We start from the raw sequence: 27,893 nt of genomic DNA on the forward strand, positions 1-27,893 counted from the left end.
GTCCTGCCTTACTCTGCTTTGTCTTTCCAAAGTGCACACTTGGCTAAATTCCATCTACCATTTTTCAGCCCATTTTTCATGATTCTGCTGCAAGCTTTGATAGCCTTTCTTCCTATCCAGTATACTCAGTCTTGATATCATCCACAAATTTGCTAATCCAGTTTACTACATTATCATACAAATCATTGATATAGATGATTAACATCAACAGACCCAACACCAATCCCTGTGGCACACCACTAATTACAGGTCTCCAGTCAGAAAGGCAAACATCTACTACCACTCTGTGGCTTCTTCAATTAAGCCAATTTATAACCCAATTTACTATCTCATCCTTAATGTTAAGTGACTAATCCTCCTTGACCAACCTCATATGTGGGTCATTGTGAAAGGCATTGCTAAAGTCCATGTAGACAACTCCCACTGCTTCTCTTTCATCAACATTCCTAGTAACCTCCTCGCTCAATAAGATTGAATATGATTAAATATGACCTACCAAATGTAAATGCATGCAACACACAATACTGGAAGAACTTAGCAGGCCAGGCAGAATCTATGGAAAAGTGTACAGTCAACGTTTCGTGCCAAGACCCTATTTGGTCCCTTAGAATACCTTCCAATAATTTCCCACTACTGGCGTCAGGCCTACCAGCCTATTATTTCCCATCCCATTCTTAGAGCCTTTCTTAAACAACAGAACAATGGTGTTGGGATCCTTGCTTTTAAATATTATAAATGATTTAGATGTGGATGCACAAGGCTTAGCCTGGTCTGCGAGTTTGCAGATGAAATGAAATTCGTAGGTGTTGTTGATAGTGAAGAACATTATCGTGGATTACACAGGGGATCACATTAGTTAGAGACACGGGCAAGGAATGGCAAATGGATTTCAATACGGATTAGTGTGATGTCATCCATTTTGGAATGCCAGACCAGAGTAGTACTGGCACTGGGGAGTACAGTGGAACAGAGGAACCCTAGGAGTACAGATGGATAGTTCATAGAAAGAGGCATCACAGGTACAGGTAAATCGGGTGGGAGCTGAAGTACTATGTAATGGGTTTGGTCATTCTGTTATAGGAAAAACATGGTTAACTGTGAAAGAGTGCTGAAAAGATTTATGAGGATATTGCCGGAGCTAAAGGGGCTGAATTATAGGGAGAAGTTGGCAAGGCTGGGCCTTTATTCCTTGGAAGGTAGGAAAATGAGAAGCAACCTTATTGAAATGTTTAAAATTACAAGAGTCATAGACAAAATAAAAACTTGGAGCAGTCTTTTCCCCAGGGCAGGAAGTCCAAAACTTGGGTCTTAGATTTAGGATGAGAGGGAAAAGATTTAAAAGGAACTTAAGGGTCAACTTTTTCACATCGAGGGTGGTGAGTATATGGAGTGATCTGCCAGAGGAGTGATTGAGGCAGGTGCAATTGCATCATTTAAGAAGCACTTGGATAGGTGCATGGAGAGGAACGGCCTGGGTGATATGGGCCAAGTGCAGGAAATTGGAACTGGCTGGGTGGACAGTGTGGTTAGCATAGACTCACTGGGCCAAAGGGCGTGAATCTGGGCTGTATTGATCTGTGACTCTGTCTTGAAAGTTTTGAATTTCTAATGAATGCTGGTACTCATTTTTTTTGACAAATCTATTATTGAGAACTGCTGGATTCCTGCTCTCTCTCTATTGGACCATGTGATTCCTGGTCTCTCTATTGGACCATGTGGATTAGGGAGGGATCTTGCTTTTGAATTAGTCTGTACTCTCCCAGCACTCATGTTGGGAAAGTTTGAGTTTTGTATTTGGAAGGCCTGACACCAAAACATTTGATATGAAAAATATGCTGTAGAAGGCAGTGATCCAAGTGCTGGTACAGGGTGTTGGTACAGATGAATGTAATATGGTGAACATGAAGGTGCAGCTCTGTGTTTGTGTTCTGTAACTCAATCTAGGCATGGTACGTTTTGGCATTGTTCCACTTTCCATGGATCCTACCCCTGAGTCAAGTGATTTCCCCCATCTTTTTGGCTGCTCTGTTGAATGGCACATACGTCCTTTAAATTATTTTGTCGACTCATTTTTCAGTGTCCCTGTCTCGGAAATCTGGACTCACTCCCTTTCCTCTGCTACCTCCACCCTGAGCCATAAAATGTTATTTCCACTGGACTGCCATGGAGAGAGTTTCTGTAAAAGCCAAAGCCCTGACCAGCAGTACATCCCAGCTATAAATACATTTCTTGGCAAAATTATTTCTGCATATTTTACAAAATAATTTGCTACTCATATTGCAGTCTTTTTCCTTGGCATTAAATCAGAAATTCATTTGCTCCAGAAATCCACGTCCATGCTGACCAGTGGGCACCCATCTGCATTAATTCCAGCACGTGGCCCAAAGCCTTCTACAACTTGTAAATCAGCTTCTCATCTAGACACTTCTTAAATGCTGCACACCAAAATGCTGGAGGAACTCTGCAGGTCAGGCAGCATCTATGGAGATGAATAAATAGTTGATGTTGTGGGCGGAGACCCTTCTTTAGGACTCATTTGGAAAGGGAAGACTCCAGAATAAAAAGGTGAGGGGAGGGGAGGAGTCTAGCTGGAAGGTAATGGGTGAGGGCAGGTGGGTGGGAAAGGTCAGGGGCTGGAGAAGAAGGAATCTGATAGGAGAGGGAAGTGGACCATGGGAGAAAGGGGAGGGGGAGGGGACCCAGGCAGAAGTAATAGGCAGCTGAGGACAGGCAAAAGGCTAGAGTGGGGAACAGAAAAAGAGGAGGGAGGGAAAAAGCTTTTTATTGGAAGGAAAAACGATATTCATGCCAACAGGTTGAAGGCTACCCAGATGGAATATAAGGTGTTGCACCTCCACCCTGAGTATGGCACAAGAGGAGGCCATGGACCAACATTTCGGAATAGGAATTAGAATTAGCACGTTTGGCCACCAGAAAATTCTGCTTTTGGAGAGGAGGTACTCAACAAAGCAGTCCCCCGATTTACGACGGGTCTCACCAATGTAGAGGAGGCAGCATCAGGAGCACCAGACACAATAGAAGACTCCGGCAGATTCGCAGGTGAGGAGTTGCCTCAGCTGCAAGGACTGTTTGGGGTCCTGAATGGAGGCGAATGAGCAGGTGTAACATTCGAGCCACCTGTGGGGATAAGTGCTGGGAGGGAGATTAGTGAGGAGGGACGAATAGACAAGGGAATTGTGGGGGAAGCGATCTCTGTGGAAAATGGTGAGGGGGACGTGGTCAATCATTCAATTAAAAGCTGTCAGTAATTCTGCTTCCATTACTATCTCGTGCAGTGCATTCTGGGTACTCGCCTCTCTGTTGGGTGGAAGATGTCCCTTCTCAGATCGTTTCTAACTCTCAAGTCTTAACCTAAATCAACATCCTATCATTATGTCTGAGATGGAGAAGTTTCCTGCAGTTTACCCTATCTATATAATTTTATATATCTTTATCATGTTCTCTCTGTGATTTGAGATACGGAGAAGATGTTTCCTATGGTGTGGGAGTCTAAGACCAGAGGACTTAAAATAGAGGGGCATCCATTTAGAATGCAGATAAGGAAGAATTTATTTCACCAGAGAGTGGTGAATCTGTGTAATTCGTTGCCGCAGGCGGCTGTGGAGGCCAAGTCTTGGGTATATTCAAGGCAGAGGTTGATAGGTTCTTGGTTAGTCAGGGCATGAAGGGGTACGGGGAGAATCAGGAGATTGGGGCTGAGAGGGAAATGGTTCAGCCATGATGAAATGGCGGAGCAGACTAAATGGGCCAAGTAGCCTACATCTGCTCTTATATCTTACGGTCTTAATGTCCACCATTTAAGGCAAAACAGACCTAGCCTTTCCAATCCCTCCTCATAATTGAAATGCTCCAGTTAAAAAGACATCCTGGTTAATCTCCTGTAAGCCCCTCTCCAGCACTATCACTAGAGTTTAGTGACCAGAACTGCACTTAGTACTTCAACAGTCTAACCAGTGTTTTATGAAGTTGGAGCATAACCTTCCTACTCTTGTGTTCAATACACTAACTAATAATGGCAGCTATCCCATAGGTGTCTTAACCACATTAGCTGCATGCATTGCCACCTTCAAGAATCTTTGGACTTGTATACCTGTGTATCTCTTGTTCCTCAGTACTTTCACCAATCCTATCATCAGTGGTCATAGAGTTCAATGGTGTCTGCCCTCGCCATATTAGTACTGTACTTTGAAAATATATCACCTCCCATGTACCTGGATTAAACTCCATCTCATTTTTCGGCTTATTAAAACATTGATATCACCTTGAGATTACCTTCCATCTTGCGAACAACTCCACCAAACTTCCTGTCACCTGCAAACTTTCCATGCCTCCTACATCCACATCCAGATAGTTCACATTTATTAGAAACAGTAAGGGTTCTATCACTGGTGCCTGTGGTCACAGGCACCTAGACACAGAAAGAACCCTCTGTCATCACCCTGTCTCCTATCACTATGTTAATTTTGGATCCATATTACCAATTTACCCTGGATCCCATGTGTCCTAATCTTTTGGACTAAATTCCTATGTGAGATCTTGTCAAAGGCCTTACTGAAGTTCATCTAAACCATATCTACTGCACTGCCTTCATTAATGCCCTCTTCTACCTCTTTCAAAAAGTTCAGTCAGATTGGACAGAATATGTTCTTGACAAAGCCATGGTGGCTCTTAATACTTTTCCTCAAAATCTTGTCCAACAACATCCCAACTGCTGATATTAAGCTAGCTGATCTACATTTACCAAATTGTTTCTTACTGCCTTCTTGAAAAGAGGGACCACATCTGCCATTGTTTGTTGATTGGCTGCCTCACTTGTGACAAGCAAGGCCTCAGTCACAGCCACAGCAGTCTCTTTCCTTGCATCCGACGGCAAGCTGGGATAAGTCTCTTCCAGTGCTGGGTATTTATCCGAAGTTAGATCTGCTAAGACACTGACTGTCTCCTCTTTAGAGACGTGCACTGGAATTTCACCTAGCCTTTCACTGAGTTCTCCAATGACGAAGTCTTTTTCCTTTGTGAATACCAATGAAAAGTGCTCACTCATACCTGCTGGATCCAAGCACAGATTTTCTGTGTGTCCCTCATGGGCTCTGTTCTTTTCCTGGTTATTTTTTATTCTTAATATCAAAAGCTTTCAGATTTAACTTAATCCTGTCCGCCAGTCATATTTCATGACACCTCTTTGCCTTCCCAACTTCCTTTTCAGTACTTCCCTTGGCTTTGTATACTCTTGACAGGCCTCTATAATCTTTAGTTCTCTGTACATCCAATATACTTCCTTTTCTCTATTTAACTTCAACGTTGAGGGTTCCCTCTGCTTGGTGTCATTGGTTTTAATCCATACAGATACATATTGGCCCTGAACTTTTGTATTTCTCCTTTGAATGCTTCCTACTGTACGGATGTGGTTTTACCTGCAAGTAGCTGCTTCCCATTCATCTTTGCCAGGAAATTGGCCCTTTATTCCTGGCCCATCCCTGACTTTTTATTCAATTGGAACTTGAAATATATTTTCACTCACTGACCAGTTGACCAGCTAAGTTCTCCCAGATACCTTCAATTGATTAGCTAGGTTCCCCAAAGTAAAGTCCAGTAATGTGCTTTCCCTTGAATGTTGTTGAAAGCTCTGCGGGATGTACTTCTAAAACTCCGTCCTCACTGAGCCCTTTACACTAAGGCAACCAGACTTAATATTAGGCAATTTCAGATTTTCCTTTTACACCTGAAATCCATGTCATCGCAAGATAATCTGAAAGGTGGAGTTAATTAGCTTGTATTCATGCCACAATGGTCCTGATAACCATACAGTTCAAACACTTGGTGTATTTATTCTGTTCATCTCATTTGACATTGATATTGTGTCCATGGACTTTGGTGAAATGCCACATTCTAGTTGTATTAGGAATATGATCTTTTTGATACTAATAAGGACAGGTTTAGATGGAATAAATTCTAAGCTAAAGAGAGCTGTAGACCACAGAAATGGGCCACCACATCCATGTCTAGATATCAATGTCTAGACTTCAGCACTTCTCTCTCTTACTTAAACGTAACACTGTCAAAACGCACCAATCCCAACCTCACCATCGAACCCACAGACACAATGAGTGCTGTTGTAGTCTGGAAGAGTGACCTCTATTTTACTGAGGCCAGACACTACATCTCAGACATCTCCTCCTAGGAAGCCTTGAATAGGACCCCATTAATGAACATCAGGCCAAGATCAGGCCTCCTGCCCAAGATCCACAAACCTGACTGTCCAGGTAGGCCATTGTTTATGCCTGCTCCTGCCCCACTGAACTCAAGTCTGCATACCTCAACTCCATTTTATCCCCTTTGTTTCAGTCCTTTTCTGTGTACATTTGTGACAATTCACACACTCTCAATCACTCTAAGTTCCTTGGCCCTGATCACCTCTATTTGACTACAAATAGCTAGTCCCTATAACACTTCCATTTGTCAAGAGCAAGGCATTGAAGCTCTTGCTTCTTTCTGGACAACAAACCTAATCTGTCCCTCTCCACTATCACACTCCTCTATCTATTGGAACTGGTTCTCACTCTTAACAATTTCTCCTTTAGCTTCCCCCACTTTCTCCAAATCGATGATGTGGCCACAGGCACCCACATGAGCACCAGCTGTGCCTACTTTTTCATCAGCTACATGGAACAGACCATGTTCCAAGCCTACTGTCCCCAACTCTTTCTATGCTACATTGATGGGTACATTGGTGCTCTTTCCTGCACCCATGCTGAGCTCGACAATTTCATCAACATTGCCTCTAACTTCCACTCTGCCCCGAAATTTACTTGGTCCATCCCTGACACCTCTCTTGTTTCTCGATCTCCGTTTCCATTTTTCAGACAGATTATCTACTAAGAGCTTTTGTAAGCCTACTGACTCAGCTATCTTGACCAAATCTCTTCCTATGCTACTTGTAAAAATGCTATTCGCTTTTCTCAGTTGCATGGCATTACTTGGTGTCTTCTAAATTTCCTGTATGTATCTTGCCTCCACTTGACTTTCCAAATGCCAAAACATAAGAAATTAACAAATATAGAAGATAAAGATTGACCTCAAAGGTAAACTGATAAAATTAGCCAATGAAATTTATTTAAAAGAAATATGATGAGATGTGTTTTTGTTGAAAAAATGCTTAAAAGTGGAGGCAGGAAGAGAGAAACCTATTGGGACAGATTTACTAATCCAGATTTTCCAGATCATGCTTATTTATTAATATCTACATTAAAAATAATGTGGCTGGCGGAGTGGAGATGGAGGTGTGAGGAGCTTCTTCCTTCTGCCAGTCTGCAGTCACCTTTGGGAAAGGTGCAGCACCTGCTTTGTTCCCTGGGGTCACATGAAGCCATGGGAACAGCTGGTGGATGGTCATATGAACAACTAGTGCAGATCACAGGCCCTGATTATGCAACCACTGATGTCAGGCAGACAATCTCTGAAGATATTGATAATGGTTGGGGTCATCGGTCTTGTAAAGACATTACCCAGAAGAAAGCGATGGAAAATTACTTTTGTAAAAAATTTGCCAAAAACAATTATGGTCATGGAAAGACCATGATTGCCCACGTCCATATGACATGGCAGATAATGAACAAACATACATTAAACTGGAACTTTTATAACCATTATGAACACAGATAAATCACTGGTCAATCAGAATATTGTGTCTCTTTCCATGGTTCACAATTTATGAAGCATGTCAAAGCAAAGAGAAGGTGCAGTAAAGTTTTACCAGGCTTGGGGGACTTCAGTTAACTGAGGAGACAAGAGGAGCTCCTGGGAGCACTGAAGGATAGGCTAAAATTAATGGGTGTGTACAAAACAAATAAAGGAAATCCCTGACCAAATGTCTGTAACCGGAGGATGCATCTTTAAAATAATTGGCTCGTGTTGCAGCTATGGAGCTTTTATTTTGTGCAGTCTGTTGCTGTGATTTGTAACATGGCTGCCAAAGAATTTGCTAAAAAATGGTAGTAAAGTGTTTGCACTTTAATAGAGAACATTGGGCTGAATGAATTCCTTTGCACTCTGTGTCAGTGATTCCATGATCAGTAATGACGTTTTTAGCATTAATTAACTTTGTCATATGTTGAGTAGGATCTCTACACTGTGAATAGACTGGAACCTTTGTTCACAAGACAGTGCAGGGCTAATTCCTGGGCAACTTAGACAATATTGTTCTCCTAGAGTATCAGCAACATTCATAAACTCTTCATGCTGAGCCAGAGAGGTCAAGTAAAAGCAGAGAATGCTGGAAATAATTAAATGGTCAAGAACACTTGCGAAGGAGTAGTATCAAGAGGTCATGTCGCACTTGATCAGGCAATCTCTGTGGGTCTCCCCCAACAGCTGCACTTACACTTTGTGGTAGTGCAGCTCCAGAAGTCCTGCTGGTCTTGCTGCCTCCACTGTTTCAGGAGGCACAGTGCACCCACCACTAAGGCCGCAGGAAGTGGAAGGGAAGCCCCTGATGGCCATCTGCTAACTGTTCACCAGAAACCCTGGAAAATAGTTTAAAATAATGAAATAACTGAAAGGGTAGACATTATACTTTAAATTTTAAAATTCATTAGAGTACTTCTAATTCCTAAAAAATACAGAAAGACTGAAATAAAAGAAACTTAATAAAACTTACCTTGTAAATAAAGGTCAGGGATCATTTTTATATGAATGGAACTTTGTTAGATCCTTACTATCTTTCCTTCCAGTTAGTCCTGACAAAGGGTCTCGGCCCGAAACGTCGACAGTGCTTCTCCTTATAGATGCTGCCTGGCCTGCTGTGTTCCACCAGCATTTTGTGTGTGTTGTTTGTTAGATCCTGTTTGATTAGCTGAGGGACCAGATACAAGGTGTATTGAACCATTTTCAAGATATGGAAGGTCATAGACTCGATAGTGAGTTTGTGACAAATGTCCGACCTCCAGAGTTACTAGTTCTTGTTGCAGTGCCCAGGAGTGGAAGTCAGTAACAAGCTGCTATGCACACTGCACTAGCCATTCCTGCTGCATTACACATTCTGGCCCAATGTTTCAGGATCAGAAAGATGGATCACTCTTAGCATTAAGTACTCAAACTTACTGTCAGAGAAACCTTGCTAGGAACAGGATTGCCAATCTGTTTGGATATACTCCTGGTATTTTCATAATAAATTTTGTCGTCTCTCTATTTGCCACATTTGCATTCTCTTCCCATTGATCATCCTACCCATCCACTTACATAAAGTGAAAGACTGATCTAGTGGAGCGATACCCAATTGCCAACAAGCAACCTTTATTTTGATGTTTTTTTTAATTTGGAAAATAACTTCAGCTAAGGGGCATAATTATTTGGATACAATTTGCTTTTTATACTCACAACACTTTTCAGTAGGGTTGCTTGCAGCTAAATCTCAATTGTCAAAGCAAGTGAACTTGCTACTTTCACTCAGCCAAACATTGGATAGATCAGTATACTGAGGCTCAAAACCGGAAACAGAAGACAAGCTGTATTGTGGTTGACTACAGATTACTGCAGCATTCATGGCTCAAGTCTGGACCTTTTTTTTGCTCGACTATATCTTATTGATATCTTTATGTGCTTACATCATGTATGTGCTATGCGTTCTTTGTGCTGTGTATGATTCTTGGTGCTGTGTTTTGCACTTTAGTCCTGGAGTAACGCTGTTTATTTGGCTGTATTCAGGGGTATTCCTACATGGTTAAATGACAATTGAACTTGAATTAAATTGGATTGAATAATACCATTATTATATTCTGTACTCTAGCAGGTGAAATGTGCATCACAGGTAAAAAATAATCTGTTCTCATTGATGGTGCAAAGTATTTCAGATTTAGATTCAGTTTATTGTCATTTAGAAACCACAAATGCAATGCAGTTAAAAAATGAGACAACGTTCCTCCAGAATGATATCACAAAAGCACATGACAAAACAGACTACACCAGAAAATCCACATTATGTTTGGCAATCCCCAATCCAGAGTCCGGAGAGGCTGCTGCGTATTAATATCACACTACCGTCTTAGTTCATTCCCCGGAAAGGAGCTCCAATCCCACCAGACAAAACAAGACCAAAAATTAAAGCTACAAGACCTGCACAAAAACACATAGTTACAACATATAATTACAACAGTGCAAACAATAGCATAACTGATAAAAAAAAAACAGACCATGGGCCCAGTAAAAATAGTCCAAAGGTGTTAAAAGACTATAAGTTCAAAATAAATCACCACACAGTTTCCACAAGTCCCCAGGGTCCTGACAGACTCGCCATCACACGCAGGCGGCAGAAGGGAATACCCCCACTATGGACTTCTACGGTGCCATCCGACTCAGCTTCACAGACGCAGCACACAATGAAAGCTCCGTCGAACCCAGCCTCGCAGACACAGCACACACACTGAAAACAACCTGACCGCAGCGCACTCCGAGTCCATCGAACCTCCGAGCCTCCGACCATCCCCTCCAGCACAGCTTCTCCGAGCACCATCCTCTGCCGAGCGTATTAAGACGCCCCCACCAACGGCCATTGGCAACGCGACCTTGAGGACTGGGGGCCTGTTCTGAGGGATATGAGCCGAATGTGGGGAAGTGGAACATGCTCAGGTAGAAAACCGGGATTGGTGTAGATGACTTGGTCCAAGGGGCTTTTGTCAAGATGTATAACTCCATTAATACAGCATGGTAGTGTACCAGTTAGGGTGTCACTTTACAGTGCCAGCAGCTAGGATTCAGTTCCTGCCTTTGTAAGGAGTTTGTACTTCCTCCCCGTGACTGCATGGATTCGGTCCAAGTGCTCCAGTTTCCTCCCACATTTAAAAGATGTTAGTGAATTGTGGGCATGCTGAGCCAGTGCTGGCAGTGTGATGACACTCATTGGCTGCTCCCAGCACATCCTCAGGCTGTGTTGGTTGTTGACGCAAACAAAGCAATTCACTGTAGGTTTTGATATTTAATTTATTAATGGTAAGACTATTGGCAGTGTGGAGGATCAAAGGGATCTTGGGGTCCGAGCCCATAGGACGCTCAAAACTGCTGAGCAGGTTGACTCTGTGGTTAAGAAGGCATACAGTGCATAGGCCTTCATCAACTCTGGGACTGAGTTTAAGAGCTGAAGGTAATGTTACAGACTTATAGGACTCTGATCAGGCCCCACTTAGAGTATTGTGCTCTGTTCTACTCACCTCACTACAGGAAGGTTGTGGAAACTATAGAAAGGGTGCAGAGTAGATTCATAAAGATGTTGTCTGGATTGGGGAGCATGCCTTATAAGAATAGGTTGAATGAACTCAGCCTTTTCTCCTTGGAGCAACAGAGGATGAGAGGTGACCTGATAGAGGTGTATAAGATGATGAGAGGAATTGATCGTGTAGATAGTCAGAGGCTTTTCCCCAAGGCTGAGATGGCTAACATGAGAGGGCACAGTTTTAAGGTGCTTGGAAGTAGGTACAGAGGAGATGTCAGGGTAATTTTTTTACACAGAGTGGTAAGTGTGTGGAATGAGCTGCCAGCAATGGTGGTGGAGGCGGATACGATAGGGTCTTTTAAGAGACTCCTGGATAGGTACACGGAGCTTAGAAAAATAAAGGACTGCGGGTAACCCTAAGTAATTTCTAAAGTAAGTACATGTTCGGCACAGCATTGTGGGCCTATGGGCCTGTATGGTGGTGTAGGTTTTATATGTTTCTATATTTCAATACAAAAAAAAAGAGTACAGAGAAAATTTACAAAGGTGTTGCTGGGTCTGGAGAACCTGAATTAGCTTATATGCAAAGTTTGACTAAGTTAGGACTTTATTCTTTGGAACATAGAAGGTAGAGGGGAGATTTGATAGAGGTATACAAAATTATCAATGGTATAGATAGGGTAAATGCTAGCAGGCTTTTTCCATTGAGGTTGTGTGGGAAACTTTGGTTAGCCTGTCATCCAGAGGGATCAATCCATACATCTAGGTGGTACGTAACAGCAATGCAGAATAGAGTGTTACAGTTAAAAAGAAAGTGCAGTGTGGGTAGGCAAAATAGATAACAAGATAGATGAAAAGATCATGTGTTTATCTCTAGCTTGTAAGAGGCCCATTCAAGAGTCTGATAACTGTAGAATAGAATCTGGCATCCAGCCTGGTCATACGTATTCTCAAGCGTCTCTCTCTTCTGTCCAATGGGACGAGGGAGAAGAAAGATTAAGGGATCATAGAGTCGTCAAAAAGTACAGCACAGATCAGGCCCTTCGGTCCATCTAGTCCATGTCAAAAACTGCCTAGTCCACTGGGACCATAGCCCTCCATACCCCTATCATCCCTATCCAGACTCCTCTTAAACATTGAAATTGAGCTCAGATGCACCACTTGTGCTGGCAGCTCATTCCACACTCTCACGACTCTCTGAGTGAAGTAGTTCCCTTCATGTTCCCCAGTATGTTGGCTGCTTTGGGGTGATGAGAAGCATAGATAGAATCAATGGAAACTAGTTTCTGTTATCAGCTGGGCTGCATTCACAATTTCTTTTTGCTATCTTGGCAAGAACAGGTGCCACATCAAGCTGTAATGTACCCAGATAGGGTGCTGGCTATGGTACATCCTAAAAAATAGGTGACAGTTATCAGGGATATTCTGGATTCCACAGCTTTCTGAAAAATAGGTGTGCTGGTGTGTTTCCTTGGTCACAGCCTTCATGTGGCAGGACCAGGGAAAATTGTTGGTGATATTTGCTCCGAAGAACTTGAGCTCTAAACTTTCTCCACCTCAGCACCATTGATACGGCCAGGGGCAAATACTCCACCCCACTTCCAACTCCTTTGTTTTGCTCTCATTGCGGGTAAAGCCTTTGCCTTGACACCATGGCACTAGGCTCTGTATCTCCTTTCTGGCTGCATTTTGTCATTATTAGACCACTACATTGGTGTCAACTGCAAACCTGCAGAGAAGAATTTGGCCACATAGTCATTTCTGTTTGAGAGTATAGTAAGGGACTGAGGCACCAATGTTGAGAATAATTGTGGAGGAAGTGTATTATAGCAAAACTTTAACATGAGATTGCAAGTTTCCACTCGGCAGTAAATATTTTCAGCCTGTGAAGTATACATGGTTTTGGGGTGGCATGGTAGCAGAGTGATCTACAGTACCAGTGACCTGGGTTCATTTCCCACTGCTGTCTGTAAGGAGTTTGCATGTTCTCCCCATGGGTTTCCTCCCACATTGCAAAGATGTACTGGTTGGTAGGTTAATTGGCCATTGTAAATTGTCCCGTGATTAGGGTGGTATTACGTTGGGGGTCGCTGGGTGGTGCAGCTCGAAGGGCCTATTCTGTGCTGTATCTCGATCGATCGATCGATCAATTTCAACCACGCCATCTTGAAGAGGAGCCAACACACTTGACCACTGTTAAACCACCATCAAAGACACTTCGCATGCCAACTCACACCTGCACTTTCTGCTGTTCTTCTGCTCCTGTGGTACAGACTAAAGACCACAGCACCAGTGCCGAGCCGAGGAGCTACGGTCAGGGGAGGCACAGAGCACTTACTGGACTGCAGGGATTCAAAGTTCAACATGAATTCATTATCAGAGTATGTATACTATATTCAGCCTTGAAATTCGTCTCCTTACAGGCAGCCACAAAACAAAGAACCCCAATAGAACCCATTTTAAAAAAAGAACGTCAAACACCCAATGTGCCAGAATAAAAAAATGAATTGTGCAAACAATATAAGTAAGTAAATAACATTCAGAACTGAAGTTTACAGAACAGACCGAGCCCATAACCCGGAGAGTGAACCCAACCGGGAGGTGACCATTACGCATCCCAGTTACAGTTATGGTGACGTACAAATACACAAGTGAATAACTGTATAACCCATACTAAAGTGTAACAATAAATGAACTGGAACTTCCCACCATAATTCCAGAAAAGCATTATAACACAAGAACAATAAACAGTACTGGTCATCAGAAATGCAGGGGTGGGCTGTCGACAATGCGCCCCCCCCCAAGCATCACAATATGAATACTGTCAAATGAAACAGTGTTCCTCTGGGGCCAACGTGTAAAACACAGAACCAACAGTCATACACAGCACATGTAATTATGACAGCAGAAATCACAGTTACAAAAAAAAATCACCCAAGTCCCTGAGTGTCATGGGCTGTAGATTGATGGTGCATGGATGTTGTCTTGGAGCCTTGTTTCTGCACCAACGTCTTGAAGCAGATCCTCACATTGTGCAGTGCAGTTGCAGTCAAACGCAATCCTGCCGAGCAAACACTGGGTGGCAGCACTGATGGAAGGGGCCATCCTCCCGCCCCACATGGTATCCAGTGGCACACAGCCAGCTCCGACACCTCCTAACCCAATGGCTGCATCAAGTGACCCTGAAGGACTAATGAGGCCTGGTCTGTGCCAAGGCCACACAGCTCCCCCACTATCCGTCTCACTATTGAACCAGTGAATTGGACTCACAGTATTCTACATTACAGGGTCTTACAATCACAGCAAAAATGTCCAAGACAATCACCCCCATCCAATGCATCGCCCTCTGTGAACTGTCTGTGATGCCTTCTTCTCTGGGTGATTGAAGCAGGCTCCAAGTCCAGCTCCATCACTGTTCAGCAACTCGCTGATGGGATAGGCCAGCAGTACCTGATGTCCTTAATAATCAGCAGTGTCTTGTGATCATGACAGATATGTAAAGGACAAACAGTGACACCTTTGGTTGGATCCAGAGTGACCGCTATGTCGGAGTGCACCGCCATCTTAACCTATCATTGTAACTGGTTGCACCACCATCTCGTATGGAGGGGCCACTGCACAGGATCAGAAAAAGCTGCAGAAGGTTGTAAACTCAGCCAGCTCCATCATGGACACTAGCCTCCCCAGCATTGAGGACATCTTCAAAAGGCAATGCCTCAAAAAGGCAGTGTCCATTATTTAAAACCTCCCACTGCACAGGACATGCCCTCTTCTCATTGCTGCCATCATGGAGGGGCCACTGCACAGGATCAGAAAAAGCTGCAGAGGGTTGTAAACTCAGCCAGCTCCATCATGGACACTGCAGACACATGCTGAAAGTTTTAGGAACAGCTTCTTCCCTTCCAACATCAGATTTCTGATTGGACAATTAACTCATGTACACTACCTCACTATTTTTTTTCATTTTTTGCTCTCTTTTTGCCCTACATGTTTAATTAAATTTTTTAATGTTTTCTTATTGTATAACTTATAGTTTTTAATGTATTGCACTGTCCTTTTGCCACTCTCTCCTCTCGCCTTCCTCCACTGACGCACTGACCCCACTGTTGGGCCCAGCTCTGCTTTCCACTGTTGATGGAGCCCGAGTCTTTGGAATGTGGAAGGAACTGGAGTGCCTGGAGAAAACGCATGCAGAAAATGTAGAAACTCCTTACAGACTGTGGTGGGAGTGGAATCTTGATCTTACAGCTGCCACTGTAAAGCATTGCTATAAACTTGACACTACCGGGCCGCCATATTTTGGTTCCATGCTAAGGCTCCATTCATTTGGAAATCCAGCCACTTCGAGATGCACAAAAGCAATCAACCAGTCTATGAATCACCGGTAACCTTCCAGCTAGCCTCCTTCCCCTCCCCCACCTTTTTATTCTGGCATCTTGCCCCTTCCTTCTCAGTCCTGAAACACTGACTGTTTATTCACTTCCATAGATGCTGCCTGGCCTGCTGAGTTCCTCCAGCATTTAGTGTGTGTTGCATCCAGCATCTGCAGACTTTCTCATGTTAACTTTTTGTGTTTTGCACTATTTATTCATATTTTGTAAGTTATAATAATTTTTATATCTTGCAGTGTATTGCTGCCACAAGACGCTTTTCACAACATATGTCAATGATAATAAATCTGATTGTGAACTTTGCTACCTTCTCAGATCATTAAGATTCATGCTCCTACGCTGGGGAATCAGCTTTCAACTAGCCTACCCAAGGAACTAATGCTGATACCATCCTCACATGTAGCTGCAAATGACAGCATAATCACCCAATAAATCTTCACAATATGAACTCCACAGTCTGACTGTATGCCCCAGACATTTGAAGATCTATCATGTCATTTCACTCTAAAACATTGTCCAGATGTAGCTTGTGTGAGATCTCAGGACCTTGTAAATCTTAGCAGTTTTATCTTGCCTCTCTAGTCACAGTCTCAGTCTCACTAGAAGTTGCCTCCTATAACTTACTAACAATCCTACAACTACACTGTGTCATTACAACTCTGGCCACATGGCACAAAGACTCAAGGCTATTTAATGTTGTTTCAAATTCTCAAGTGTAAAGGAGAACAATATAATTGTTATTCTGGATCTGACTAGCACTAAAAAACAATAACACAAAAAAGAACATAATATTAAAAAAACAAATATAAATACATAAGATAGCTTATATACATTGATTGTATATTCACAAAGTGACTCTAGGCACAAGAGTGTCTGTACAAAAAGCAAAGAGATAAAATAAAAAGTTCATGCTTAGATCCTTTGTTCCAAACATGTTTTTTATTGCAAAGGCTTTGGTTACAATACGTATGTTTTATTAACATTTTAGAACAAAGTGTTTACTCAAAATAGTTGAAAAGAGCATGAAGAATGAACAGGGTGAATCATAGCTTGAAGATTTTGGCCTGCATGTTGTTCTGGCTTGTATAAAGCATGCTTAATAAATAAATTGCGTAATACATTGGTCTGCAGCATTCTTGTAGTTCCTGTGATACTCTTAAACAGAACCAGCTGCTGATTGAGTTTGAGTTCGGGTGGTTGGTGGGGGTGCCTGATTGGTTAGTCAATTACAGTCAGTCTCTTGAAAGTTACACTATACTAAGTAAATCTCTGTTTCTTTTTGAAGAAGAGGTAAAATCATATGGATTGGGGTTGGGACAAGTTTTTTTTGTTTATATTTCTCTTTTAAAATCTGCATTATAGCAAATTTCCTCAGTGAAACGCAATCATTACCAAGTACGCTGATGCTTTATCTAGACTTTGTATGTATATGTTCGTGATTAAACAATGTCATTATTTTTGGGTTGTACGTTTAGAGGAGCTATGTCAGGTCTTGCGTGTTCTGTTGCCCGTCTGATCTACAGCAGCAGTTTTTTTTTTACCTTTGCCCATTTTCTAAAGAACAATGTTACACAGAAGGGAATGAGCAAGAGGAGACAAGAAAAGCTGAAAGTAATTAAAGAATTTTGCTTAAATATTTCATTATCTTCCTTGGCAAATTTAAACACGGCAACGTAGGGTAGACTACCTTGTCTGCATTTTGGCCAATTTAGATGTGGCAGTAAGAGCAATAGAGGACACTAGAATTCTCGACTCCACAGGCTCCTCTCAAGCTGGTTTGTGGAATCTTACTGCTTCTGATTTGTCACCAAACGAACAGAAGACAATTGCAATTTAATTTGTGTGAAGTGATTTGAGACTTAAAATCGCTAGAGATAAGCTTTAATACCATGTCCCCTGTTTCAACAGGAACAATACTTGTACACTGTCCTGAGGATAAAAAAAGGAGTCACATAATTTATACTCTCAACTCATTTCTAAATTTATGTTATCTTCTAACTCCTGCTCGTAGTGTTGGTTTTTGTGTCACTGCTTGTTGTATTACAATAGAGCAACCCAGAGTATTGGAGATCCGGATTCACTGATATCTGGTGGGGTTTCTGATGCACCGTAACTCCTGATGACATTCTGACATCTGTTAGGGGTTCTGCTAACACAAACCGCTAATCAAGTAATTGTGTCACCAATCGTTTGTGTCTGAAATCCAATTTGGTATAATGAAAGCTAGCCTTCACATCAAATTTAATCAAAGCCCCTGATTTCATGGAATTGTGCACTTGAAATACAACACTCTTGGTGTAAACCACAGGGGAACATATGGCTTTGCTACTTCCTAACAGCAAGGAACTCAGAGGTTTTGACATGTTCACTTTGTAATCTAGTCCTTGGTCTGTTAAGGTGGCCTATCCTCTGTTTAATTCAGCATTAATGCAGATGTGTCTAGCTATCCCTGAGATATTGGATACATAAGAGATTGCAAATGCTGGAATCTGAGGCAAAAGGGATGGTTGACATTTTGGATTGAGACCTGGCATCAGCTGAGTTCTTCTACCAGTGTGAATTTTACCCATTGCTGTAGCTGTAACAAGCACTCAAATGTTGTCCTCTGAAAAATAAAAAAGATTGCACAGAGATGTCCCCATGGAGCTATCAGTTGCAGTAACGTGCTCAAGTTCAAATATGCAGTGAATCTGTTGAATGAAAAATGTCAGTGAGGGAATTGTTTTGATTTAATAAGAGGAAACTTAATAAGCTAAAATTAGCAGTGTTTAGAGTTTGGCAGAATGTTCACAAAAATCCCATACATGGCAGAAATGGAAACAATGTTACCAAAACCAACAACTATTCACTGACATCGTTAATCGTTTAGGTTCTTCTAGCTCACTGAGCAAGCTGAGAGCTTACCAGTGATTCTGAGTCCAGTGCAGTCCTGGTACATACAGATCCTTTACTGCTTTTCCAGAGCTATTTCCTAATGAATATAATAGCAAGATTCCATGCTTCTTGTGGGATCAGGCTGAAGTCCATCTGAGACTCAACCTCTGGGCTGAGTCCCACCTGTTTCATGGATTCAATTATTGACCCAGTGGAACAATTCCAAAACTAAGCAATGGTGCTTAACTAATAGTTATTTTTCCTAACCAAAACAGAACATTGTGATTGTTAAACTAACAGTTTGACATGTAGCAATATAAACAGAGAACAGTACAGTCCCTTCAGCCCACAATGTTGTGCCTTTTAACCTACAATAAGATCAATCTATCCCTTCCCTCCTACTTAGCCTTCCATTTTTCTATCATCCATGTGTCTATCTAAGACTTTTATACATGCCCCTAATGTGTTTGCTTCTGTCACCACCCCGGCAGGGCACAGACCTACCACTCTCTCTAAGAATTTATCTCTGACATCCCCCCACCTATATTTTCCTCCAATCATCTTAGAATTACTTCTCCTTGTGTTTGCCATTTCTGCCCTGAAATTCGATAGCTGGGCACAGGATGTCTGGAGAGATTCTCCATTTAAGTTCTTAGAATGTCAGCAAGTTCATGCTCCACCACTGTACTCCGTGCAGAATCCAGCCCTAGAGATCACTGGCTGAATTGGCCAGTGGAATCTGTGGCTAAGGTCAGAGCTTTTCTATTTAGATACACATGCATCAACCTTCAAAGATCCAAAGTACAGTTGTCATCATGGTATGCATACAGAATACAACCCTGAGATTTGTCTCCCTGCAGGCAGCCATGTAACGAAGAAACACCATGGAACCTGTTGAAAGAAAACACCAAGCACCCAATGTGCAGGAAAGAAAAGAGCAAATCTTCCAAATTTCCAATAGCTGGCATGTATGCTGGTGCCTCCTATGCACATTGCTGGCACTTACCAGCAAGATTCGATCTATTGTTATTCAATAAGCAACTGACTTACTGATTTACTAAGCAATAGCCCAGTAGGATGCCATTCTGCCCATCACATTCCTGCTGTGTCCCAGAAGAGCAAGCTCATCAGACCCATTCTCTCACGTTGTTTTCTCTCGTGTTCCATCACATAGCCCCAATGTTCAGGTAATTTACTGCAGCAAATTAACTTACCAATGTGTCTTTGGGATGTGGAATGAAACCTTAGCAACTAGGGAAACCCACGCTAACACAGTGTGTAAGTGAAAACTCCATGCAGATTGTACTAAAGGCCCTCTGATAAAAGGAATTAGAGGAGCAATTATGCGATAAAATCACAGATACTGGCAGCAATAACTGAAGTTGTGATAGGATTTTAACTTCCCTGTTGGCTGGGTCTGCCACAGTCTGAAGAGGTTTGGGCAGAAACCGTGAGTGAGTTTAAGAAAGTTTCGTGAAGCAATATGGCTCTTTGTGAGAGAAGGACCTTCACTGGACCTCCTCTTGGTAAGTGAGGCTGGGCACGTTGACTGAAGTGTCAGTGAGGCAGCTTTTTGGGACCAGTGACTATAATGAGTTTTTAAATAGTTATGGTTAAAAATAGGACTGGCCTACCAGTTAACATCCTAAATTTAGGCAAAGTTAATGTTGATTATATTAAATAGAAACTTGTTAAGTTTGATTAGGCATTGCAGTTAGCAGGTAAAGTTCAAAGTGAATTTGTTATCAAAGTACATATATGTCACCATATACAACCCTGAGATTCATTTTCTTGTGGGCATTCACAGTAAATCCAAGAAACACAATCAAATCAATGAAAGACTTCACCCAACATGGTGGACAAGCAACTAATGTGCAAAAGACAGCGAACTGTCCAATTACAAAATTTTAAAAAATATATAATATCAAGAACATGAGACAGAGAGTCCTTGAAAGTGAGTCTGTTGCAGGAACAGTTCAGGAGCCTGATGATTGAAGGTTAATAACTGTTCCTGAACTTGGTGGTTTGGGTCCTGAGATTCCTATACTTTCTTCTTGATGGCAGCAGCGAGAAGAGAGTATGGCATAGGTGGTGTGAGTCCTTGACGATGGATGCTGCTTTCCTGCATCAGCACTGATGGACTGGGCCGTATCGATTACTTGTTGTAGGATTTTCCATTCAAGTGCATTGGTGTTTCCATACCAGGCTGTGATGCAACCAGCCGCTCTACTCTGCTACATACCTATAGAAGTTTGCCAAAGTTTTAGATGTCATGCCAAATTTTCACAAACTTCTAAGGAAATAGAGGCGCTGCCATGCTTTCTTAGTAATTACACTCCTCTTCTTCATAAATATGAAGGGGCATATGACGATTGGGAGACGCTTGTTATTGGGACAGATACTGTAGAAGTTAATGTTACAGGTAATAGGATTAAAATTAGTATCACTGTATTTGAATTTACAGATAAATTGTGTGCTTGTGCATTTAAGATGTAAATGCCTCGTTCTGTCCGCAGCCTTTGATTAGAAGTTCTGATCCTTTATTTATTTATTTATTGAGCTGCAGAGTAGGCCCACCTGGCCTTTCGAGCTGCACCGCCCAGCAATCTCCGATTTAACCCTCTCCTAATCACAGGACATTTTACAATGACCAATTAACTACCGGCCAGTATGTCTTCAGACAGTGGGGTGGGGGTAGGGGGAGGGAGAACAGGAGCACCTGCAGGAAACCCACACAGTCATGAGGAGAACGCATAAACTCCTTACAGACTTGCTTTACTGAGCAGAAATGTGGAAGGATGCAAGAATGTTACACTACAGAAGTTGAAAATGTGTGATTTTATACTCAGTGTATAACCATCCTATGTTATGCAATTTAAATATTTTAGAGGTGATTGATGGTCATACTGCAAAACAAGTTGGAAAGTTAGAGAACCACATGCTGCATTTTCTCGCCAGTTCCAACTTTCCAGGGCATTGTTACAGTAAAGGTTTAATTGCATGAGCTCTATGAACTTTTATAAGCAGCACACCAACCAAGTACAATTGGTGTGGTCTCTAACCAGACGTTGAGACCTCTGTCTCTGATGGCCAATTCAAGCTTCTCTTGATTAACAACTTGAAGAGAGAAAAAGAGGCAGAATGACCTCTGACCCTCATTCCAGCTTGGTATTGAAAATGAAATTTGAATCCCTTCCTGTTATCCCTTCCTGTTATCATCCACCAGTTTCCACCTTTCTGACTTACAGTATAACATTTCGTCTTTCTTCCGACTTTTCAGTTCAATGAAAAAGTTGGACTAGCATACAGTTTGTAGCTGTAATGAAGAGTCCAAGATTAATCTATGTATTGTTTTGCAGGGGCTGATTAATCAGGCTGTAAATTAATAGCATTGTTTATCATTTCAGATTCTGGGCATCTTTATATTACTAAAAATATTGTAACATTTAAGTATCTAAGTTTAAATTTTAATGGAAATTTGTTTTGAATGCATTTAACTTTGTTTCCATAAAGCAGAAACTCAGTGCGCTTCTTACACTCGGTTATGGGTCTCTTGAGATAGCAGCACTTTGATTTTCAGTCCTTTCACCTTGAAATTGAGGGGCTTTGAGCCAACAGAGTGTTTCCAATCCATTGTGACCTTTGAGATTATTGTCAGTTAACACTTTCAAAGTCCGGAATTCTTCCAATGTCTTATGTTTCCTTTTAATCCGATGGGACATCATTGCTTGTCTACAAAAATATCCAATGATTGTAGTATTTAAAAATACCCTTTAGAGTTATTGAATACTGCAGCTGTTTATTTTTCGATTGTGACTTTTAATATTCAAATATGGAGCAATTTTGAAAGGAATAATGACTTTTTGCCAACATTGCTGAGGTAAAAAAAAGTGGCATTGTACTTACTTGACTTTTGCTGAAGGATCACGTACATAATGCAGATTTCTAAGATTATTTGTGTTTCTTTTCTGCAGTGGGAACGTGGAGCATAATGACACTCTGCATGACAACACACTTATCCTCACAATGCCTCTGAAACATGAAGTGGATACTGCTGTTACAGGGTAACTATGATCAATGTGTTGAAACTGGAGTATAATTTGACACAAAGTGATTCAAGGTTAGGAAGTCAGATGGAACTATTTTGGCAGGGATGGCAATGCAAGTTGGGAATCCAATATTGATCTGGATTGAGGAAATGGTCATCCAGTGAAGAGTAAATAAGGAGTGAACACCTGCTTGCTGTAAGTGCTGAGGGTGTGATGAAAAGAGTAGCTGACAATGAGAAGAATCTCTTGAAGGCAGGGGTTCCTGTTGTGACTGATCGAAGACACTAGAGAGACAATGAAGCTGGTGGATATCAAAGTCTTTATTCCAGACAACAAGCAGGCATCACACTGGAGACACTCTTGGAAGAAGAGGCCTCCTGACCCAGTATTACATCACATTTTTTTATGTTAAAGAACAAAGTTAACAACAGGACAATTTTTGTAGTTGCAATTCATTCATAGTGTTTCCTTTGAGTTTCAAACACCTCCAGGTCTTCACACCAGCACTGAGTATTAATCACCTCTGTCTCTCTATGCAGACATCTCAGGTGAATGGGTGTTTCCCTGTTTGAAATCAACCCCAATCTGCAGCTCCAGGAAGACCATTGTTCTGGCCACATTTAAAATTCAACCTACAGTCCATGAAGACTGGTTGGTGTTGAAATTAATATTTGTAATATACCATAATTCCAGAATATACCCTAACAGTTCACAACATTTTTTATGCCATGGACCAGTATAATAAACAAGGGGTCCATTGACCCCAGGTTGGGAACCCCTATTTCAAGGCATAAACACCAGTGAGAATGAGAGATCAGATGAGCAGAGGTTGGAAAATAGATGGGAGATCAGGGTCAAGAAGAGATTTAGAAAACTGCATTAGGTCTGGAGACATCAGAGCAAGGACTGGTGGTGTGGGCAGGCATAAATACTGCAAGAAGATTTGTTTTCCATATTTACCATTTCACTTTTAATATTGTGCAAGTGATTCTTGCCCATTATCTCAAGCATTAATGCTCAGAATGAGTGAGCCATGACTGAATTTATTTATTTATTGAGATACATTATGGATCGTCCTCAGATTGTGGGAGGAAACTGGAGCACCTGGAGGAAACCCACGTGGTCACAGGCAGCAACAGGAATTGAACCTATGTCGCCTGTACTGTAAAGTGTTATGCTAACCACTATGCTATTGTGCCACAATGCTCAATATCTGCTCATCAAAAGGAATGTAGTGGAAAGGGAGTCTGACTGATGGTCTGCATAAATAACAAAGAGCATGGGGATGCTCTAATCGTTGTGGTCAGTACATCAGTAGGATTGACGGGTTATCTGACCACACTGGATGTACAGTAGGTTCAGGATAAAATAAGAAGTGGACAGATGCAAGTACTGAACGCACAGTGTAAGAATATTCAAACAGGAAGGGCCACAGCAAAACAAAGCGATGCCCATTTTGTCACTGCAAGATGTAGGAAGTATTTATGTTGTCAAATGACTTCTCCTTTGTGCCTTTTGTGTGAAGGACAGCTCAGTGTAGTGTCAGATTTAGAAACAAATCCCTGGAGGTGCTCAGCAGGTCGAGCAGAATGTGTGAATGGAGGGTGAAGGTGGAATTGGGAGACAGAAGGATGGAGCAGAGTAGATGGGCTGAATAGCCTAATTCTTCTCCTGTGTCTTACGGTGGAAGTCAACAAAATGGGAACGGTGGGGGCAAGAGAGGGTGAATGTGGAGACTGTGGCCAGAGGGTGACCAGCAGGAACACAAAGGTAAATAAAGGATGTGATAATGTATATCATAACGGGGTGAGGGGGAGGGGATGAAAGTGGGAGCAGTGCCCAATCACCCACTTCCTTCCTGGTGGTGTTGGATCTGAGGTATCTGTACCTCTTGCCTGAATGGTGGGAGCAGGAAGAGAGCATGACTAGGCGGTGGGGATGGGCGATGATGGATGCTGCCTTGTTGGGGCAACGTTTTATGTAAATGTACTCAATTGGGGTGGCATGATATCCTAGCAGTTAGCGTAAACTACAGCGCCAACGATTGGGGTTTGATTCCCGTCACTACCTGTAAGGAATTTGTATGTTCTCCCTCGTGACCGCATGGTGCTCCCACTTCCTCTCACAGTCAAAGCATTCTTAGATTCATTAGTCACACGGGTGTAACTGGGCAGTGTGAGCTCATTGGGCCAGTAGAACCTGTTACCTGTCTATATAGAAAAAGTAAATAATAAGTGAAGTTTCTGGTCTTGATCTTTCAGGGCTTGTATGGCATTGCAGTAGTCTTGTTTATCTTTTACATTTACGGGACGTGGGCCTGGAATGTGCTGCCTTAGGAATGTTGGTGGTTGTAGCAGTGCATCTTGTAGATAGTACGCATTGCTGCAACTGTTTGTCGATGGTGGAGGGATTGGATGCTTGTGGAAGGGGTAAAGATCAAGTGGGCTGCCTTGTACTGGATGGTGTCGAGTTTCTTGAGTGTTGATGGAGCTGCACTCATCCAGGCGAGTGGGAAGTATTCCATTATACTCCTGACTTACGCCTTGTAGATGGTGGACAGGCTTTGGGGAGTCGGGAGGTGAGTTACACGCCGCGGGATTCCTAGCCTTTGACCAGCTGTGGTAGCCACAGTGTTTATATGGTTAGACCAGTTCAGTTTCCTGTCAGTGGCGTGTATTCCACCACAATGCTGATCTGTTTCCCTGGGCCATAGATCATTGTTCACGTACGGTAGCTCCCAAGAGTTGGAAAGGAATCTTGAAGCACTGACGCAGTGGAGTAGGTTCTTTACCATCACAGCAGATGGGGAAAAGATCAAAGAAGAGAGCTGTGCTTGTAAACCACATGCAAAAACAAGATGTTTGTTTATGGAGACAAAACTGAAGAGGATCTTAGTTGGACCTTATTTGGTATAATTTACACCATCATCGGAAGATTAATTCTGCCTCCCCCCCCACCCCCATGCCAGTTTACATGTGGTAGCTGGGGAAGGTGTGTGGTCTTGGTAATGTTTAATCACGGAGGCAGTAGTAGCTATGTCTGTTACAGAGGAATGATTTTGTCATTTGGCATCCCCCGTTGGGGAAGTTGCATTTAAATGGAGTCAGAGTTACAGCAATGAATCACTGCTGTCCCTGGACTGTTGACTGGTAGCACTCACATCTGCTGTAATGACGTGCTTCAAGAGGAGATTGTCTATATTTAAAGTTAACTCCTGCCACAGTGAGGCCAGGGAAATGCTGCAGTTTGTACAGTGCCTCAGCAGGTCTGTGGCAGACATAATCCCATTGGCTCACCGCTGTGCTTTGGAGCAACTAGTCATGAGCAAAACATATATCAGGTTGTTCTTTATAGATCGGGGTAAATCACCAAGCTTCTGAACTTGTACTTCTGCACTGGATCCTCGGCTTCCTCATTGGGTGACCACAGTCAGTACAGATCAGTGATAACACCTCCTCATCGCTAACAATTAACACAGGGCTCTTCACCAATTTGTGCTTAGCCCACAGCCCTACTCTCTCTCTACACTCCTGTCTGTGCCTAAACACAGCTCAAACACCATCTGTAAAAACTGCTAATAATATGTTGTTGGTAAAACCTCTGATGGCAGCAGTGCCTGATAGTGTACTGGAGTGAGGTAGATCAGCGGGGTGAGTGGTGTCACAACAACTAGGAAAGGCCAAGGACTAGATTGTGGACTTCAAGAAGAGAAATAAGAAGAACATGCAGCAGCCCACACTGAGGGGTCAGTGGTGACAAAGTTCCTGAGTGTCACCTGATGCAGCCAGCTTCTGTACTTCGTTCAGAGTTTGAAGAAGTTTGCGAATGTTCTAGATGTAAGGTGGAGAGCATTCAGACGGGTTGCATTACAGGTATGGAGGGTCCAATACAAAGGATCACAAGAGGCTATAGAGGGTCATAATCTCAACCAGTTCCACCATGGTTAAAACCTTCTCACCATTCAGGACATCTTCGAGACAGCAACTCAGGAAGTTTGTATCTGTCATTAATGGCCCTCATCATCTGGGACATGTTCCTACCATCAGGGAGGGGGTACAGGAGCCTGAAAATCAGCACTCAGTGTTTTCACAGCATTTTCATGCACTTTGCCATCAGATTTCTGAATGATACACGAGCCTGTGAATACAACATTATTATTTAATTTTGGCAGAGTATATTTGTGCTAGTTTTATGTCTTTGCACTCTACTGCTTCCACAACACAACAGATTTCATGTCATGTAAAGTGGTGAAAGTGTACCTGATTCTGATTTTTAAGTACAATAGCTGAAATTTAGCCCATGTCAGTTGCAATTTTTAAATACTTTTTGAACATAACAAGAAACACATTAAAGTTTTTCTGGGTTATTAAAAGGAATTTTTGCATCCAACTGTAGCAGATCAGTATCAGGCTTAATATCACCAGCATATGTGGTGAAATCTGTTGTTGTTTTGCAGCAGCAGTACATTGCAATACGTAATAAAAATTATGAATTACAGCAAGCATGTGTATGTGTGTGTATGTACGTGTGTGTGTGTGTGTGTGTGTGTGTATATATATATATATTTTTCCCCTATTAATTCCATGTTGTCCAGTCTCGTCCATTTGTCATTTGCTCTGTAGCCAATTTCTCGCCAGATGGTCCCAGTTCTCCAATAACTGGCACAGGCCTTGTTAATCCGGGTGACTTCCGAGCCGGCATGGCTCTTTTCGTTCTTGTCAGTCTCATCCAGAGGTTTTTGTGGGCAGATGTAGTGTAAGTGTGAGAGGTCCAGCCCAGGACCCCTACTGCGCTGCCATCACTGGTACCTGAAAACCAGATCTCCCACACCGCAGAGCACAGACGGTTCACAGTGTTCGCTTCCGAATCATAGAATCAAAGAAATCTTCAGAACATTACCAGCCCTTTGGTCCACAATGTTGTGCCAACCATGTTACCCACTCAAGAAACCATCTAGAATTACCCTGCTGCATAGCCCTCTATTTTTCTAAGCTCCATGTACCTATCTAAGAGTCTCTTAAAAGACCCCATTATACCTGCCTCTACCACTGTCATTGGCAGTGCATTCCATGCACCCACCACTCTCTGTGTGAAAAACTTACCCCTGACATCCTCCTTGTAACTACTTCCAAGCACCTTAAAACTATGCCCCCTCATGTTAACCACTTCAGCCCTGGGAAAACCACATGATCAATGACTCTCATCATCTTATACACCTTTGTCAGGTCACCTCTCATCCTCCATCACTCCAAGGAGAAAAGGCCAAGTTCACTCAACCTATTCTCATAAGGCATGCTCTCCAATCCTGGCAATGCCCTTGTAAATCTCCTCTGCACTCTCTCTGTAGTATTCACA

General features: G+C 42.4%; 1 protein-coding gene across 1 annotated transcript in view; it reads left to right on the forward strand.

The window, feature by feature from the left end:
• The window catches only part of itga9 (integrin, alpha 9), a 425,264-nt gene that overhangs the window by 287,934 nt on the left and 109,437 nt on the right, over window positions 1-27,893 (forward strand). Inside the window, exon 21 of the mRNA XM_073052451.1 lies at window positions 22,464-22,553. Within this exon, the coding sequence (XP_072908552.1) occupies window positions 22,464-22,553 (90 nt within the window). The remainder of the gene's footprint in view (window positions 1-22,463; window positions 22,554-27,893) is intronic.

Source organism: Hemitrygon akajei, chromosome 1 (genome assembly GCF_048418815.1).
Source record: "Hemitrygon akajei chromosome 1, sHemAka1.3, whole genome shotgun sequence".
In the NCBI taxonomy this organism is placed as follows: domain Eukaryota; kingdom Metazoa; phylum Chordata; class Chondrichthyes; order Myliobatiformes; family Dasyatidae; genus Hemitrygon; species Hemitrygon akajei.